At 39.0% G+C, this 12,016-nt stretch overlaps 1 protein-coding gene across 3 annotated transcripts in view; it reads right to left on the bottom strand.

The window, feature by feature from the left end:
* Window positions 1-12,016, bottom strand: part of CACUL1 (CDK2 associated cullin domain 1) — a 65,480-nt gene that overhangs the window by 39,330 nt on the left and 14,134 nt on the right. For all 3 annotated transcript variants that reach the window (XM_082424807.1, XM_082424808.1, XM_082424806.1), the window contains exons 2-3: window positions 2,747-2,873; window positions 1,755-1,857 (exon numbers count right to left, since the gene is read on the bottom strand). In XM_082424807.1, the coding sequence (XP_082280933.1) occupies window positions 1,755-1,857; window positions 2,747-2,873 (230 nt within the window). The remainder of the gene's footprint in view (window positions 1-1,754; window positions 1,858-2,746; window positions 2,874-12,016) is intronic.

The following is a 12,016-nucleotide window of genomic DNA, read 5'->3' as shown; positions in this document are numbered from 1 at the left end:
ATTCAGCAAGTGATGCTTAGTATGTATGAGATACTGGGCAAGTTACTAACAGCACAATAATGAAAACAGACATGCTCCTCTGCCCTCTGAGGACACAATACTGGGGTGGGGAATGTGGGGAAGGGGAAGAGCTAAACCAGAAATTACACAATAAACTACCATGATGTACTGGGTGTTACAGAAGCACAGATGAGGGGCTCCCAAACCTGACTTGGGGAACAAGGTATCAGAGAATGTTTCCCAAAACAAATGATGTCTAAGCGGCAGCCTAAATGGTAAGTTCACACTGACTGCAAAAAATAAGAGGGCAGAGGAAAAGGAAGAATGTTTCAGGCAGTAAAGTTAACATGGCAAAAGCCAAGATGTGAGATAGTACCCAAAATGTTCAAGGAACTGAAATAAGTTCAGTATGCAGGAGCAGAAAGATAAGACATCAGGCGCAGAAATAAGCAGGAGTCAGAAAGTGAAAGGCTTCCTAAATCATATTAAGAAATTTAGACTTTATTCTAATAGGAATATGATAATCAGAGCTGTACTTCAGAAACAGTCACTCTGATTGAAATGCAAGATTCTAGTTAGACGTGTTAAGACTAGAGGCAGAGCACCAACTAAGATGAGCATTTTAGTAAAACACTTGAGATGATGTAGCCTGGGCTGGGTGGTGGCCAAGTGGACAGGAGCCAAGAGAGAAACAGAACATAAATAGGATTCAGCAGTACATGGAACGTGGGGATTCAGAGAGAGGGTAGAGTCAAGAATTAGTAAGCAAATCATTCAAAGCTACAATGCGCAGATCTCAGGTTTCATCTACGGTTTACATACAATGCCTAGCACTAAATATATTTGTTAAATGAATAAAGATTTTGTATTTAATGGCAAAAAGATGAATAAACAATTTACACTAACAACAGGAAAAAGATATATTTGGCTATGATAAACACAGCTCTGGCTATACTTAAAAAAAAAAAAAAACAACACAAGGTAAGTGAGGAGAATATCCAAATATTCTCCAAAATAGCAACCCAGCACTTGCTAGAAACTGTGGATATTTTAGAATTGCTGGAGCACTTCCTAACTGTGGTGTGGACCCTGGTGATCTACTGCTGAGTGACTTTTCTGCACATCTTGTAACTTCTACACCACAACTAAAATGTGATCTGGTCCTGGAATAAAGATAGTACCTGACCTTCAAGCACTGGAAACTTTACTGAGGCAGGGAGGGGCAGAGCAGGATCAAGAAGCCAAGTGCTTCCTTAAATAAAATATTTCCTGCAACTTGCCCCAGATTTTACAGCTGGGATGATGTTCATCTGTAGAGGGTTTATCAACAAAATGCTGACTTCAGTTGTTTATATTAGCAAGTATTAGAAACTGGTAGGCAAATAACACTTTAAAGATAATAATTTTTTAAAAAGTTCCAGAAAAAAATTAAATTATACACGTTTATAATATAAAAGCCACTAAATACTGAAGTTAACAGAACAAATAAGGTTTTACATAAAAGAAATATTGCATGGTAATAAACAGAATTAAAATCAGAAATACATTTAATCCAAAAATGTCCACAGTTTATGTCAAAGTTTCAAATTAATCTATTCCAAAGATAAGACAATTTGATCAATATTCATCTATAAAATATTTATAAATTTATATCATAATCAAATGAACAAGCCTCCAAAGGTATACTATACAAGCTAATTCCAACCAGTCAGAAAATCCCAAAGAAGCTAAAATCAATACCATAAGTTCTTTACCTGCAGCTCCTTTGAGACTCTTTCTAAGTGATTAGTTATCTTTTTAATCAGATCACTATACATCTGTTCCGAGTGCTGCTGGCATACACATTTATACACACAACTGTGGGGAGGAGGGGAGACAGAAAAACCAAGTTAATGATTTTAAGGTTGAAGCACTTAATTCAACTTAAGGTTAAGGCATCCCCTCAATATGTAACCACTGGTCAAACAATTAATTCAGGCCTCAAAAAGTGACCAATTGCAACTCTTAAAACAAAAATTTATCCTGCCCCAATCAGTGTTCATATGGCAGAGACATTATCACCAGCTACAAATAATCTTTTTGAGTATTCTATTAAATTTTTTATCAGTATTAGATAATCTAATATTGGGTGATAATCTGAGAGTCTGACTATGATAACTACTTATAAGCCAGTTTCTCTCTCGTTTTAATGAATGTCAAAATAAGGAAGAGAGAGTGACAATCAGCAGAAGGTTTCTAACTAACAAAAACGTTTGCCGTGTAACCTCTTTGTGCATCACTTGTGTAGAACAGCACAGTTGTCACTTCCTCCTCTCGTGACTGGGCTGATCTCACAACCCACCCCAGTCCTCACTAATTTGCTACTTCCATTTACCAGGAGCTGGGAAACAAAATAACCAAAGATAGTTAAACTTGTGTGCCACAAACATCAGCAGATTAAGCTAACATCTCCCTGTGATACTAAAACTGCATATTTTTTGCCTTTTTCATTGACCTCTATAATTTCTGCATTATGTATGGCAGGTGTGGCAGGCTGAGGTAGGATTAACACTATCTTCATTTGAAAACCAACTCTGAAGCAAAAAGTATAAATCAAACCCCCAATCCACAAGTATGGAACATATAAATAACTTACAGAGCCTTAATGTAGGTATCATATATTATATGCATACATACTGTCATAATTCAAGTTGCTATGAACTTCAATATACCCCCTAAAACCCAAGCAAATTAAATCTTGACTTACCTGTATATCTGTTCATAGGATATGGGGATATAGTCACCAGGACTCTGAGTTAAAAGCTGATCTATGGCACCATCCAATTTTGGCCAGTATGTGCTCTTATAATCTTCAATAGTTATAACATTCATTACTAAAAGTAAAAAGTAAAATTAATATTACTATGTGCCACATTTAAAATAAACACAAATCAATTTTGCATTCTCAAATTCCTCTCACTTACTCTCTGATTTTACATTGACACTCTGTCACCTAAATACAACTCAATTATTATCCCATTTCCAATTTCAAAAAACCCAACCTGCCAAGGGATTTTAAGCAGCCATTAATTATGATTTAAAAAAGAATTACTATGAATCTGTTCATCTTTAAAAATAAAAACAAAACAAGCAATTATCTCTGGTTCCCTTTCCCGGTTTCCATTATCAGTGGAGAGTTCTTAACATGCACTGACCCTCAAATACACATTGCCAATGATGTGACAAGACGGCCTATTCATGAACCATGATAAAGTGCTGGGAAACTATGACCTCCAATCAATCTTTACAGACAGCTCTGGGGAATCAACCTAGGGAAAGGACTATGGAAATTAAATTCCAAACGCTACGGTGCTAAAAACTCACAGAGATTTATGGCACCACCAGTACCTCCTGGACATGACTACAGCTCTTGACTCAGGCTCTCCCTAGCCTACCCTTTAGATAAGCCCAACAGAAAAAAAACGTGGATGAACTGGAGCCTTACATTGAAAAGCGTACCTCATTCCTAATGGCTGGCTCTTATTCCTCCATGATAGGTTTAATAAAGCATTTGTAACAGGTTGTCCTAACAACTGTGAAATCCAGGGGTGATGGGTGCTTCAGAACAATGAAATGCTAATGTTAAAAAGAGCTACCCAAAGCACCTAAGATACCCTGTGTCTTTTTTTTTTTAAAGTCAGTATTTTTTTTTTCTTCTTAAATAATTTTTTTTATATTTATTTATTTAATTTTGGCTGTGTTGGGTCTTCGTTTCTGTGCGAGGGCTTTCTCTAGTTGCGGCGAGCGGGGGCCACTCCTCATCGCGGTGTGCGGGCCTCTCACTATCGCGGCCTCTCTTGTTGAGGAGCACAGGCTCCAGACGCGCAGGCTCAGTAGTTGTGGCTCACGGGCCCAGTTGCTCCGCGGCATGTGGGATCTTCCCAGACCAGGGCTCGAACCCGTGTCCCCTGCATTGGCAGGCAGACTCTCAACCACTGTGCCACCAGGGAAGCCCGATACCCTGTGTCTTATGAACCATGGTAGGAGCTAACAACTACTAGATCAGCCATTTTACTGTTTATTTTTATCAGAAACTCAAGAGCAGAAGGTTGGCTTCCCCGAGAGCACACGCTAACCACTGGCAGGGGTACCAGGCAAAGCAGAGCCTTGACTTCGCATCTTTCTATCACACTACTCATTTCCAAATTTTAGTCATTCAGGTTCAAGACATTTCTCATATCTATGTGCCACCTATATCATGTTTGTTCAATATTTTCTTTAAATCAGTTCACTTGTTTTTTTTTTTTTTTTGCTTAAATATACTTAAAGGACACTTGAGGAGTGAACTATTGATTTACACAACACAGAATAATCTTAAATGTATTCTGCTAAATCAAAGAATCAGACCAAAAAGGCTACATATGGTAAGACTCTCACTTATTTATAAAGGCATAACTATAGGGAGGAAGACAGATCAGTGGTTGCCAGGGACTGGAAGGTGGAAAGAAGGACTGTCTGCAAAGGGGAAGCAGGAAGGAATTTTTAAGACAATGGACTCTTTTGTATGGAACCGCGGTAGCGGATACACCACTCCATGCTTTTGTCAAAACCAACAGAACTATACACTATAAAAAGTACATTCACTGTATGAAAAAAAAAAGTTTTTTCACCCAGGATGTCGTGGTAAAGATAGAATGGCAAACTGTGGCAAATGAATCTAATTTACAAATGAATCACATAAACCACACTTAAAAAAAAAAAAATAGAGAAGTGGAGAAAAAAGGAATGTTTTGACTACATATAAGGCTAAAAACAAAAAGAACTGTACATGCATGTGCACACACAGGCACATACACAAAAAGTAGAAGGAGGCCAGATGCTGGAGGGCCTTGTGGGCAATGGAAAGCCTTCGCCTTTCACTCTAAGATGAGGACATGTGGAAGGTTTTGAGCAGACAGCGATGTAATCTGACTTTGATTTTCTATGGATCATTCCAGCTTCTGTACTAGCAATAAACTAAGTTAGAAGGCTGTGAGATGATGGGGGATTGGAGCAGGTGGTAGCAGTGAGGGCAAGACGAGAGGTCAGATTTTAAATATATTTTAAGGTAGAGCCAACAAGATTTGCTGATGGTTTGGATGTGAGATGTGAGAGAAGAGTCAAGGATGACTCCGAAGTTTTTAGCCTTCAGCACCGAAGGATGAGGTTGCCGTTGACTAAGATGAGGAGGATGTAGGAGAAGCTTAGCACGTCTGGGAGTGAAGCTGAAACTGTTGGTACCCCACCCATTTACAGTGATCCACAAAGGCCACTGTCAATACCTACCATTATTTGCCAGTGTTCTCTCTGGCTGCCAGGGTTGCTCTGCCTGAAGGAGAGGCAGGTTGGAAGTTCTAGAGAATTAACACCCCCAGGAGCCACCATCAAGTAATGACTAATGAGAACTCAGTGTAAATACCCAGCGTCTCCCTTTACTCTGGGTGAGTATGCACTGACTCCCAAGTCCCCACTGGGATTCCACTCCAGTCGCCGCAGTGCTGCCTTCTTTACGGCATCCTTACCATCCCTGTCTCTGTCTCCACACTCCTGCACGTGTTTCCTAGAATCACCCCCTTGTGCATAAAACTACTCGCACTTAAAACAAAATAAGAATTGATCAAAAACAGAAAAGTAGTGTCATTTGCAATATAGCAATAAACACAGTGTTATTAAATTCTAGCTAGGTCCTACTGCCTTTAAAGGTTCTGAGTGAAGCTTGCTTTCCCTGTGAATAAAGGAGATCGGCAGATGCTGAGAAGTGTTACACACTAGCTCCAAAATATCACCTTTCTGCTTTCAGAAGGATTTTTTTTTTCTTTTTTTTTCAGAAGGATTTTAAAAAAATAAAATAAAAATTTTTTTTAAATAACTGAAAAACAAAGAACTTTCTCACTATGTGATTCTAGGTTATTGAACCTCCTATCAAGTGTTTATCACCTAAACCACATCATACACCTGCTCTACACCAAACGCTGGGAATTAAGGAAGGTAAGTGACAAGCTCAGAAAGAAAACTTCAAGTACTGAAAGCCAAGAATGAACACACCAACCCCATGGGCTCCTGGACCGCTCAGTTCAATTAACTCCACCCTGCGCTGAAGGTGGGGAGACACCTTCTTTCCAAGCACACGTTTCACACTTCGGCAAATCTCCAAGTCAAAGATATGACAGAGGAAAAAGAACCTAAGGTGTGAAGTCCCGCATGTGTAAGGACAGAATGAAGTTCCACAGAAGCAATGATTTCTGATACCTCTCAGGTGTCTTTCATGTGGCATTAAAAAAAAAAAAAAACAAAACCAAAAACTGCTCTGGTTTTAAATATCTTTGAAAACATACTTTCAAACCAAAACGAAAAAGGCACAAGTCACAGTAGAAAATCTTAAATCCTATTTTCACATCTAAAAAGAAGCTACATCTATTTCCACATATATTTTGCTTGAAAAACAACAGAAAACCAATTCGCTTACATGCTAGCTATTACGGAGTGAATGTTTGTGTCCCCCCAAGACTCCTGTGTTGAAATCCTAACCCCCAATGTGATGGCATTAGGAGGTGGAGCCTTTGGGAGGTGTTTAGGTCATGGGGGTGGAGCCCTCACTTGAATGGATTTAGAGTCTCTAGAGAACTCCCTCGCCCTTCTGCCATGTGAGGACCCAGTGAGAAGATGGCCTTCTATGAACCAGGAAGCAGGCTCTCTCACCAGACTCTGAATCTGCCAGCGCCTTGATCTTAGACTTCTCATCCTCCAAAAGTGTGAGAGATAAATAAGCCACCCAGTCTGTGACAGTCTGGTACAGCAGCATGAACAGACTTAAGACACTGGCTAACATGACTTTCTTCTCAGGAGCCACCCAATCTTCACCATAGTAGCAAAGGAAAGCAGAATACAGAGAAGCATCTGCAGAGCTACAGGGAGTTTGAAGAATGAGCACTAGTTGGTATTCATACACTTAGCCAAAGATTAGGAAGGTTTTTCATACCCATCTGTGGTCAACACTTAAAATGACAATCCAGAAAATTTTAAGATATTGAATTCCTTGCTAACCTCAACCCAATCTCTGACTTAAAACAAACAAAATATATTAGCTGTTTGGTTTATCTAACATTTGACACGCACAGCCTCAAAGTGTGTGTGTATGTGTGTGTGCGTGCGTGCGTGCAGTCCTGAATTCTAAAACTAGATCCTCTAGCTAGAGAAATGTAATCAAGCGCTTTCAACTTTGCCCACAGAAACGTTCAGACTAACCAAAAAAAATATGAAACATGGAACCTAAACAGAAATGAAATTACCATTAAATAACTAAATTTTATCTAGGTTAGATTTTCCAGCCTGAAAAAAACGCACTATTTTTTAAACTGTTTAAAGAAGGTATTCTAAACTCAAATGCCTACAAGGCCCAGGCCATTAACATAAATGAGTAAAACAGGCCTGGTATAAGAATAAAAAAGAGCAGTGAGCATTTCAATGAGCTGGAGAATGCATATGCCCTCTAGAGACATTCAAGTTCACAAAATGTAAAAACCCTCAGGTTGCCCTCAAAACATCACGCCACAAGGCTTAAACCTTGAAACTCATAAAATAACAAGCTCACATAGCCTCAGTTCTATTGAGAAAGTACTACAACTGACCTTTACTAAAATAAAGTGAAATAAAATCTAAAACACATGGAATAGCTGGAATCTAAGGTTCAGGAAATACTATCAGGTTGCTAATAAATGAGAAACTATTAGGGATATGTAATTCATACCAGGCAGGAATAAATATGTTCAACTCTCATACTTTGTTATCCAAGTAACTTATTAACACTTGACATATTATGTGTTTATTATCAATCTTCCTCAAACTAGACATAAGCCCCTTGGAGAAGGAATTCAGCGCTAGAGCCCCAACTCCAAACTATCATATGATTTGGTATTCAATAATGTATGTGAAGTAAATTAATTTAATGGAAGTCAAAATAAATGTTTAATATAAAAACAGTCCAAGGCATACTACTTATTAGTAGCTCTGGAATTAAAAATTGAAGTGCATTTGGTTTCACACGGGCTAAAGCAAACCAGGTAAGCCCTACCAGATATTCCTTTTGAGTTTCTTTCTTGTTACTTGTTTGTAAGGGGAGGATATATTCAGAAACTACAGCAGGTATTATTAATTCATCCTTGGTCTACTGCGAAGACTGGCCACTACCTTCTATCAGTGGCTCTCAAAATCTGATCCCAGAGCAGCATCAGCATCACCTGGAAACTTGTTAACTTAATGTAAATGCAACCTGCCAGGCCCCAACCCAGACTCACGGAGTCAGAAAAGTGGGGAGCGTGTAACACATGATACAGAAATCCATTTGAACCCTCCCCCCTGACTCTTATGCCTGCTACTTTGAGAACCACTGCCTAATGCTCCTATTCAAGCTCAGGACAGCCAAGGGTCACAATGCTCCTCTGTTCTCAATTGCTAGCACATGGTTGTTGGTTCTGAACAACTCGAACTGGAGAGTCAAATAAAGGTGTAAACGTAGCACAGAAAAAAATTTAAAGGGCAGCTAGGAACTGTTTTATGTCAAAAAAGCATTAAAGTTCTACTCTTCCATGTCCCTTCTCCCCACCAAAAAGGCCACTTTCATTAAAAATTGGCTCCTTAAGAAGAATACAGCATTGGCAATTATGAAATAAATGATTAAGCCAAATTAAACAGGCTAAATTGTGTCTCAAACATAGTGACCTTTTAGATTAATTGTAACTAATTACAATTAGATAATCTGACAAATGGACTAGGAGAAAAAAGCTCTGGGCTTTTAACTCTGGCTAGGGTATGTGATCTAAGAGAAAAATTACGACTTCTTGTTGTCACAGCAAGCCCATCTATCAATAACAGTCTTGTAAATCTGTGTGGTCCAAAACATTACCACCTGGTAGAATATTATTCTCCCTCCAGCACAAGGGGATGTCTGAAATCTTTCAAGTAATGGACAGAGAGAAGTTGAAGGCCAAGAACAAAGCCTGCAGAATGGGGAGAAGCCTTTGGGAATAAAGAAAAAGATCAGTCAGAGTGGAAGAGAATCAGAATCAGAACAAGGTTGTGTAGTCTAATAAATGGAGTTTTACTCTTTATTAAAAAAAAAACAAAATCCCAGTTACTTATTTCTCTCAAAAGGAAAATAATTTGATCCTGGCAAAGGAAAGAGTAATACTTAGCTGCTCCTAAGAGAACTGCCAGGTTGGGAAAAAACGTAACAGAAGTGACCAAATCCTTTAAAGATCCTTTTCCATATCAGGAGGAAAAAAACAAAAGCTGTGCCAGCTACTCGGGTATATTTTGATTCGCCAGTAAAAGATGATAGCTAATGTTAAGTCCTAATGAAGCAATTGTTTCTGAAGTAAGCTAAAAACTTTAAAAAGTTATATGCTCTATGGGGAGTTTCTAAGTTTTAAGCTCTAAATTGCATGTGTTTGGGAAGTTTCTAAGTTATAGGGTTTGGGGTTTAGGGTTACATTTATATAAACAAATAACTAGATAACATTTTGGTCCAGATAAGGCTTATAACATACTAACTATATGAAACCATATAACCTGCTTTGCCTTGTTTCAAATGACATGTTTCTTTCCCCCAAACACTGAAAAACTTGTATAGAAAACACACTCCATTGTTGTTTTACTGCTTAGAAATAGACACATTTCTCAAATTGAGGAAAAAACAGAACAGTAGAAACTTCCTTCATCACTACTATCTTAAAAACAGAAAGTAGCTGCAGTGGCCTACCAGCAAGATTGAAACCTATCAACACATTACTTTAGAATAGTTACTGCACATTATTCTACAATTACAACATCACACTTGAGCCCGTGACACAGTTCTCACTATGAACATGTTATGAAAGTACATATATGAAAAGGTCAAGTGCTATCAAAACATCCATTATGGCTCCAACTCCAACTAATCCAAAATCTCATGATATTCAAATAGAAAGTATCTGCTCAACTGTGATTACATATGTGCAAACCATGCTAACTGCACATCTGCCATAGTTTTAAAATTCTGTTTTTCCTGCAAGATTTAAACAAGTCAAACTCTCCATGGCATTAAGACCAGGAAAGTAACTGAAGTAGTAGCATAAGGCAGTGTGTGCTGAGGTGGAAACACCAATAGGTGAGCTAATCTTGCCCTGCAGGACCCTGAGAAGTTCAGGACCTAAGGACAGGATACAATGAGCGAGGTTTAGAGGCAGAGATTTGGTGGCTGGAGTGGGAAGGGTGAAGATTGGTTGCAAGTCTGTAGACTAAACAGTAAAAAAGAAAAGAGTTATTCTGCACAGAAACTGAAAGGTAAAAGCTTGGGACTCCAGGACAGATACATGGTGGGTGGGTGGGAAGCACAGGGCTGGCAGATTTAAGTAAAGTCAAAAGTCAAAATAAGAAACGTTCAAACATCTAACCCTGCTCCTTTTCTTTAATTCTAGAATGCCATCGGCCAGGAGAAGTGTCTTTACTTCCTGCCCCACCTACCCAACCCTACCATTCTCCCAGAAAGGAAGAAGATCCTTCCCTAGAGAAACGGAACAATCCCAAAGAAAAGACATTCACATACTATGTGGCAGTTCCCCAAGAAACAGCAGCTTTGCATCCAATTAACCCCAAGCGAAGCCCAACACTTAAACTTGGCAAGGTCCCTTGTAAACACAGAACTACCAATTAGCCTTTTTCACTTTTAAATACGAATAGACAGCTAAGGATCACCAAAATTTGCAAAGTCTCAGACATCAGAGATCAAAACAAACAAAAATTGCAAAGATAAATGCAAACATAACTAAAAGAACAAAAGAAAACGTTTTAAAAAACCCAATAATTACTATGCTGAGAAGATAAAAATTAGTAACAGTAATGAAAAAGGAGAATTCCAAATGCTCTTCAAATTAAAAATATAGCCATTGTTAAAAATCCAAAAGAAGGGCTTCCCTGGTGGCGCAGTGGTTGGGAATCTGCCTGCCAATGCAGGAGACACGGGTTCGAGCCCTGGTCCAGGAAGATCCCACATGCCACAGAGCAGCTAAACCCATGCGCTACAACTACTGAAGTCCGCGCATCCTAAAGCCTGTGCTCTGAAGCGGGAGAAGCCAGCGCAATGAGAAGCCTGCGCACCATAACAAAGAGTAGCCCCTGCTCGCTGCAACTAGAGAAAGCCCGCATGCAGCGACGAAGACCCAACACAGCCATAAATAAATGAATGAATGAATAAATAAATAAATAAATAAAAGCATTTATCTCATCATAAATGTCTTTATCATAAAAAAAAATCCAAAAGAAAAAAGTAAACATCTAGAAACTCTCCCAGAAATTAAGAGAAATAGAATATACTAAAAAACAGTTAACAAACTTAGAAGATCAAAACAGGAAATTCAACATTTGACTACCAATAATTCCAGAGAAAAGGGAGAAGAGAGAAAATGTAAAGGGAGAAAAACACTGACTCATGAACCTAAGAAAACATCCCAATAATTTTCCAAAGGGAAAAAAAGATCACCTGCAAAATAACAAGAATAAAAATGGCACCTGAATTCTCCACTGTAACACTGCAAGCTTAAAGTCAATGAAGCAACACTTTGAAAATTATTTAGGGGGCTTCCCTGGTGGCGCAGCAATTGAGAATCCGCCTGCCAATGCAGAGGACACAGGTTCGAGCCCTGGTCCAGGAGGATTCCACATGCTGCAGAGCAACTAAGCCCGTGCACTGCAAATAGTGAGCCTGCGCTCTGGAGCCCGCGAGCCACAACTACTGAGCCCATGTCCCACAACTACTGAAGCCTGTGTGCCTAGAGCCAGCGCTCCACAACAAGAGAAGCCAACGCAGTGAGAGGCCCACGCACCGCAGTGAAGAGTGGTCCCCACTCGCTGCAACGTGCAGCAACGAAGACCCAATGCAGCCAAAAATAAATAAAATTTAAAAAAAAATTATTTAGGTAAGAATTCTATACCCAAACAGTCAATCAAGTGAGTATTTTTATAT

This window comes from Balaenoptera physalus (assembly GCF_965194825.1).
Source record: "Balaenoptera physalus genome assembly, chromosome: 14".
Lineage (NCBI taxonomy): Eukaryota > Metazoa > Chordata > Mammalia > Artiodactyla > Balaenopteridae > Balaenoptera > Balaenoptera physalus.
This window is presented reverse-complemented; position numbering and strand designations above follow the sequence as displayed.